Source organism: Meles meles, chromosome 7 (genome assembly GCF_922984935.1).
Source record: "Meles meles chromosome 7, mMelMel3.1 paternal haplotype, whole genome shotgun sequence".
NCBI classification, from domain to species: Eukaryota; Metazoa; Chordata; class Mammalia; order Carnivora; family Mustelidae; genus Meles; species Meles meles.
In genome coordinates, this window is record NC_060072.1 from 55,155,807 (window position 1) to 55,163,078 (window position 7,272).

The 7,272-nt window shown below is 44.2% G+C and overlaps 1 protein-coding gene across 1 annotated transcript; it reads left to right on the forward strand.

The window, feature by feature from the left end:
• Nucleotides 1-654: 654 nt before the first annotated feature.
• Nucleotides 655-6,519, forward strand: LOC123946346 (S-antigen protein-like). Its single transcript, XM_046011795.1, has 4 exons — nucleotides 655-739; nucleotides 835-962; nucleotides 3,736-3,774; nucleotides 5,651-6,519. Exons 1-4 carry the CDS (start codon nucleotides 708-710, stop codon nucleotides 6,517-6,519), a joined length of 1,068 nt encoding a protein of 355 aa, XP_045867751.1. The 5' UTR covers nucleotides 655-707.
• The last annotated feature ends 753 nt before the right edge of the window (nucleotides 6,520-7,272 follow it).

Genomic DNA, 7,272 nt, shown 5'->3' on the forward strand with positions numbered 1-7,272 from the left:
TAAAACAAGCTTTCAGCGACCCTCAAGCCAGTTTGTATTTGACCATATAGTTTGTCATCTTCTCACTCACTCATTATTCTGAGCACTTTCCATTTGAAGATGTCCCGGTCCATTGAACTCCTGAACTCAGATGGAATTCTGAGTAACCATAGTTTTCTGTGTCTGAAGTTGGTTTTTGGCTCTTCCTGAAAGCTACTTTCATTTTTCAGGCCATGTGACGTAACTTCTATTAGCTTTACTTGTTTTTGTTTTTTTTAAGATTTTATTTATGTATTTGACCGACAGAGATCACAAGTAGACAGAGAGGCAGGCAGAGAGAGAGGAAGGGAAGCAGGCTCCCTGCCGAGCAGAGAGCCCAATGTGGGGCTCGACCCCAGGACCCTGGGATCATTACCTGAGCCGAAGGCAGAGACTTAACCCACTGAGTCACCCAGGCGCCCCTCTATTAACCTTTCTTCAGCCTTTTTGTTCTTTCATTTCATGGACTGTATTTCTGATGTTTTCACTTTCGATCTCCTGATGATTCTATTGGCTCATTCTGTAGGGAAGAGGCCTCAAGTATTTGAGGTTGGGGCAGCGTAAACAATGTGGAATAGGGTAGTGAAACAGAACCATAGTTCTGAAGTGAGTATTACAAAATGGAATACTGATAAGTAGTAGCTGAGGAGAATGAAGAACTTTTAAACAACCTAAGTTAAGCTCTTCGGATGAAGAGCTTGAACGACCTTGAACCCAGCAGGTGGGCAAAGACCCAAGTGGCAAATCAGATATCGGTGAGAGGTGTCAATCCATGGGTTTGAAAGGCGCTATCACACTGTCTTGTGTTTTCTACAGGAGTGTGTCTGAGTTTGCTGCAGCATCAGGAGAGGGAGACAGAGACACCATGACTTCTACCAAGATGCTGCTGCTCTTGCTGTCCATGGCTTTGGTAGCCTTGTGCTCTGCTCAGGCCATCAGTGACGGTAAGTTGGGCAGATGGGGGATCATACGAGCATGAAGTTAAGATTCATGGAAAAGGAGAAGGTTGAATTGAGATTCCTCAGAGATTAAGTAGTTTATGTTCAGAGACTAGGTGAATAAAAGAGGAGAAAACCTTAGAGTCTCTTTTCCAGAGTGCAAATATCATCTGAACAACAGGGCTTGCATTTCGAGTCAATGTCTTCCAGGTGGGACCTTTCCTCTTTCTAGAAATATGGTCTTTCACTTCTTCACTCTGTGTGTGAAAAAGCCATCTCAATGAAGTGAGCATTCTTAACTTCATCTAGCTATCTCATTTCCTGGACATCAAACACATGGCCACTTAAAAATACGGAGAATCTGAATTGATTGGTCGTTATTGCCTCAAAATTTTGACAGTAGTTAGGCACTACGCATTCTGCTCTCTATTCCATTACCTTTTCTTTTATTTTTAAACACTTCTGTGTCTGGTTAGGGAATGATTTGGAAGGCATGCATATAGGAATACTAGACAATCCTAGCAGTGGGACATTTCAGACAAAGATGCAGGAATTTATACACAAAAAGGAGAAAGAGTAATTCTGTTTGGATCTTTGGGTCTTTTCATGAGAGATGTTGGAGGCCTCTCTTAAAGGTACCAAACCTCCAGTTATAGAATCATCATCCAGGTAATTCTTTCAAGGACTACAAACATCCAGATAGTAGACCTCTTATTAGACAAGCGAATACAGGTTGAAACAAAATTTTATATTCTTACTAAATGTTTTGTCACTCTATAGAAGCAGCTTCAGTCAAGAAAATAGGAATACTAAATACTTGACACTCTGATAGATGATTTGAGTTTTTAGCCTGTCACCATCTTCTGAGACAAACGTGGGGCTCCAAATTCTACAATGGTCATTTCTGACTTTTCTGAAAGGTATATATATATATGAAGTTTGAAGCAAAGTTGTTTTTGAGAAAATTACTTGAGCTTCGAGCTCTATATTTTGTGGTAGTTTGACTCTTAGGTGGAAATAAAAGTAAAATCCTGATAAAAAAAATTCTCTTTTTTGAATAGCATGGACAGGGATTTTATTTGATCCCTGGTCTTGCATAGGTTTCATGTCATGAATGCGTCACTACAACAATTTGAAGTAGACATTCTTACTCCCAGTTCACTCCTGAACCATAGCTCTGGAGTTTAAATATTCTACACAATGTACATAATCAGGAAGTCACAGAGCTGTAATACAGACTCAACCCTGTCTGATTTCAAAGCCCATGATGTTTCTGCCCCATCCTGTGACCACTGTTTAAGCTTTTACTTCATCTGAAATGACTTTGACTTGTCTTCATTATGTAGAATGTTTGTAAGTTGACATCCAGACCATTCAACACATAAATCTCTTGGTTCCCCCATCTCTTCTAGTTCCCAAATTGATTAACTTCTTGACTTGTGTCCCTAATCCACCTACTTCCCAAGGGCAGCATGACAATCTCAACACAGGGCAGTGCTCTGTTTCTCTGAGTATTTCTGAAACACTATTCGAGGTGTGGAGTAACTGATCTAGTAAAATGAAGCTGAAAATATGGTTAAAGGTAGCATGTCGCCAGTCTATCACCAAAATGATGCCATCAAGGCAAGACTGAGTTCATTCCTTCGTTGGTAAGGGAGAGTGCCCCTGAGGGGAAAGAGGAAAGTTGGAATCTTTAAAAGGAAGGTTTTGGGCTCTGGTTGAAGGAGGGCTTTATTAGGAATGAGTAAGGTTGATAACTTCAGAATTTGGGGGGCAAGTGAACGGAGGTATTGGGAAGAGTCTCGGAGAGTCACCAGCTGATGCCATGAAAGAGCTGAACAGATTAATGTTTCTCTAAAGGAGTTTGGGGCAAGGTCCTGAAATAAATGGTAACTCTTTGAAGCATTACTCTTTCTGGGCAAGAGCTTTCTGGAAGAGTGAAGTCATGGTAATGTAGCCAGAAAGCTTTGTGATTTCAGGTGTCCAACTTTGCCTCTCGCAAGAGGTCACATAATTCCATCTACAATCATTGCAGCCCTTCGTTTCCTTACACCTAATGCAGAACTGGGAAAACTATGTGACTCTGTCATCTCTGCTTCAGAACCAGTGATCATGACTGGGGTTGTAGTTTGGCAAATGCTGTTGCTCCACTGTATCCAACCTTCGTAGTATTGGGGGTTCTCTTGGACACCCTACTCATTAGGAAGTGTTTTTCTCTAAATCCTTCTACAACCAAGGCTGATGACTGACTAACACAAATGCCTCCCATCTGTAAGGGAATTATCTTTACTGACCTTTGACTCATTTGAATCCTGAAGAAACAATGTAATTTAAGACAAGACTTAGTTGTTCAGTCAGCAAGCTTACCCTTACACCTTACTCATTTCCGCACTGATGCCTAATGCCTTTGGTATGAAAGCCTTGATACGGTTGGAAAGGATACTTTTCCTCAGAGCAGGGGAAACGTGAAGCCAGGATTCACTGGACACCCTTCAGATGGAAAAAACTCAAGTTCATTTGAACGGTGTGGGTGGGAATGTGTATAGAAGAGAGGATGAAGAGAAGACCAGAGGCCACAGGGGAGCAAATTGATGATAAGCCATATCACCAAAGAAATGGCAACGTTGAGCAGAAGTCAACTGAAAATTGTGTTGCTTCAGGAAAGGAAAACCGTTATAAGTTTAAAGATTTTCCCCAGTTCCTAACTTGTCAAGGACCCTTCAGTTTGGGTTATGATGTATTTCGTATGTCCTTTTTTTTTTTTTGCTTTTCTTTGCAGAAGCCGCTCAAGACGAAGAGCAGACACTCCAAGTATTAGGTGAGTTATTTCTAATTCAGTCAACTTATTTAGACTTTTTCTAAATGGATTCAAGGAATCTCTGGGTCCTAGAAATACTCCACATTTTTCATGATTTTTCTACTTTAAAAAAAATCATGCTTAAGTTTTAAAATTTCCTTTTTCAACCATCCTACTCTATTGTTTACTCTTATTAGTTCCGCAGTGCAGGAGCAGCACAAAAGACAAAAGGAAGAAAAAATGTTGAGAAGGGGGAAATGAATTGCTTTGGATTTAAGAGTTCTCTCAGATCTAGACAGTGTGGTCACTGCTTTCCTTCTGATTTTTTCTTGCTTCAGTTACCTGCCTTGCTTGTCTTTGTAAGGGCACGCCTTCTGGAGGATTCCTCAAAGAGGGCTTTGATTATCCACATGCTCTACCCCAGCACTGAGTCAAAAAAACCCCAGTACTTCACAGTAAGCATGTCAGGATCCCACACGTGGTATCAAGAATGCCACAGAAAATGAAACATAGTTCCTATCCTTAAGGAGCACAGGATCTAAGGGCAGATTTGGCTTGGACATAACAGAGATCACGGTCTCAAATGTGGCAAAATAAGGTATCAGAGAAGCTCAGAACAGGGGAGAAAAAGGGGAAGCCTCCCACAGAAGATTCCCTGTCATCTGGACCCTGGAGAGTGGAGGCATGGGGGGTAGCAGGGTGAAATGTAAAGCTAAATCTATCCAATACTGTTTTCACTCATCCAGGAAAATGGAATAATCCGTAAGGTAGAAGTGAATATACAAAGATAGTGCTGAAGGCATGGGCTTGTTTCATATTGTGCAGGAACTTGGAGACAGCAAAGTGAAGGTGTAATTGATTCTATGGGCATCAGAGAGCATTTTGAAAAAGAAGTGACTCACCAATTTCTTCGTGGGTCTGGTAACAATCAGGTGTAAGGAGTCTGAGAGCACAGACTGTGTCTGTTAAGCGTGCCATCTTAACATCTTACAAGTGGTGCCATTTAGTACACGGGCATGTCATAAAATACAGGTTATAAGCTGAAGAGAATGATTATAAGAGCGACAGCCAGGGGATGAGGAAGGAATGAATGAAAGTGGATGCAAGAGATGGTGAGGGATTAGGTAAACATGAAACCTTTCTAGAGTGGGGAGGGGATGGCTGGCTCAGTTGGTAGAGCACAGATCCTGGATCTCACAGTTGTGAGTTTGAGGCCCACGTGGGGCGTAGAGATTACTTAAAAATAAAATCTTCAAAACAGGGAGACAGAGATGGTGAGGGCTTGTACTCAAGCACAGGTACCAGAAATTTGTCAAAAGAGACACAATACAGGGCCGGCTTTCTTTACGCCTTCTGTTTGCCACAGACTTCACTGTTGGTGGAGGAGGATAGCAGACAGGGGAGAGTTGGTGTTGGATGATTTGCTGTAGCACTGTGACAAGCACGGTAGCTGGAATTTCCCCTCAATCAGTAGATTCAAGTCAAAATACCCTGCATAGATGCAGGTCGACACAGTGAAACTGTCTGGTGGTTTTTCTCAGATATCATGAGATATCCGTGATTTAGAGATTTGATGTAATCTGATCTTGACTGTAGCACGGAAAGTTCAGAGTAGATGGCAATATAGAATAGGCAGAAGCACCCGAAGAGGCAGAGGAAATGGCCAGTGAGCAAAACCTCTCTCAGCTAGGTCCATGCACTGCCAGGAGGCCAGGATCTCTCTGCCCCTTCTCTTCTGGGGACTAGGCCCTGCGCATTATCTACCACCACAGAATCCAGCGATATGCTCCTTCAACGTACATTTAGGGCGTCGTATATCGCACACTTGCGTCATTTCCGTTGGTGGCTAATCTTTCTTTTAACTGGTTCCTTGCTGAATTTGTGTTCTCTTGCCAAGGAGATGATGAATTATTGGAAGAAAAACAAGAGGAATCACAAGTCAAATCTCAAGAGGAAAGTGGGGATGAGAGAGGCAAATCTGGAGAGAAAGTCCAAGGTCAACCAAAAAAGCCTCATAAGCAGGGTCACCAGGGAGGCCTGAAAGGCCCATTTGGCAGTGGTGGCCCAAATGGCACACATGGCCCACATGGCCCCGGTGGCCCACATAGGCCAGGTGGTCAAAATGGAACAGCTGGCCAGCAAGGACCAGGTAACCAAAGTCATCCAGGTGGCCAGCAAGGACCAGGTAACCAAAGTCATCCAGGTGGCCAGCAAGGACCAGGTAACCAAAGTCATCCAGGTGGCCAGCAAGGACCAGGTAACCAAGGTCGTCCAGGTGGCCCCCAAGGTCCAGGTAACCAAGGTCGTCCAGGTGGCCAGCAAGGACCAGGAAACCAAGGACGTCCAGGTGGCCAGCAAGGACCAGGAAACCAAGGACGGCCACGAGGCCAACAAGGACCAGCTGGCCAGCAAGGACCAGGAAACCAAGGTCGTCCAGGTGGCCAGCAAGGACCAGGTAAAGAAGAACGTCCAGGTGGCCAGAAAGGACCAGCTGGCCAGCAAGGACCAGGTAACCAAGGTCGTCCAGGTGGCCAGCAAGGACCAGGTAACCAAGGTCGTCCAGTTGGCCAGCAAGGACCAGGTAAACAAGGACGTCCAGGTGGCCAGCAAGGACCAGCTGGCCAGCAAGGACCAGGTAACCAAGGTCGTCCAGGTGGCCAACAAGGACCAGCTGCCCAGCAAGGACCCAGTGGCCAACATGGCCCAGGTGCCCAGGGAGACCAGCAGGGAAGAGATGACCAGCATGGTCAGCCTAGTGGCCAGTGACAAAGTAACCCTCCTAAGGAGTTCCTCCAGTGATTCTCTAGGTATGAAGTACATTCTTATTCACTCATCTCCTGAATTTCCCCTTTTCAATTCCTAATTCTTCTTTCTGTTGTTTGGTCTCATTGAAACCTTGACTTCAATTGCTCTTAAACTTCTTTTTGCCGCAATTCTCCTTGCCTCAACCTTACCCATAGAAAAGGCGTCTTCATTATCAGAGCAAGTGTTCCTTCCACTCTGAGCTGGCTAGCTGGCTTGCTTCCTTCCTTCCTTCCTAATTTTTCCATCCTTCCTTCCTCCATTTCTTTCTTTGACTCCCTCATACTTCTACTAGCTGACAACTTTCCCAAGTTCTACCTCCCCACACCCTTCCTCTGCTCTCCTCTCTTCCCTTCTCTCTGCTCTCTCCTGGCCTCCTCCTCTCACAGCTGCTGCTTCTTCTCTCTCTCTTAATATGATGTTTTATACTGTCATCTACTACCTACTAGTAGAAATACAGACTTAGATCGTGTCCAAGCCAAATTAATATGTCTGTCTAAAATTCTTCTCTTCGTTTAAAAACGGATAGACATCAACTGGTGACCATGGACTGCTCCGTGCTGGAAACGTGGCCTTTCCTTTCCCCGACTTCAAATCATCAATAAAGTCATCAGCATGAAAGCCCTGGCTCTTGTTTTCCTTTCAGGGCCATTGTTCTTAGTCACAGGACAGGAGGGACGGGTTGGGAGATCCAAAGCCCCGAGTGGGCTTCACATG

Coding starts and splice junctions, on each gene's coding strand:
- LOC123946346 (XM_046011795.1), top strand. CDS start 708: ATGAAGAGCTTGAACGACCTTGAACCCAGCAG. Junction 740..834: donor AACGACCTTGAACCCAGCAG/GTGGGCAAAGAC, acceptor TGTTTTCTACAG/GAGTGTGTCTGAGTTTGCTG. Junction 3,775..5,650: donor GCAGACACTCCAAGTATTAG/GTGAGTTATTTC, acceptor TCTCTTGCCAAG/GAGATGATGAATTATTGGAA.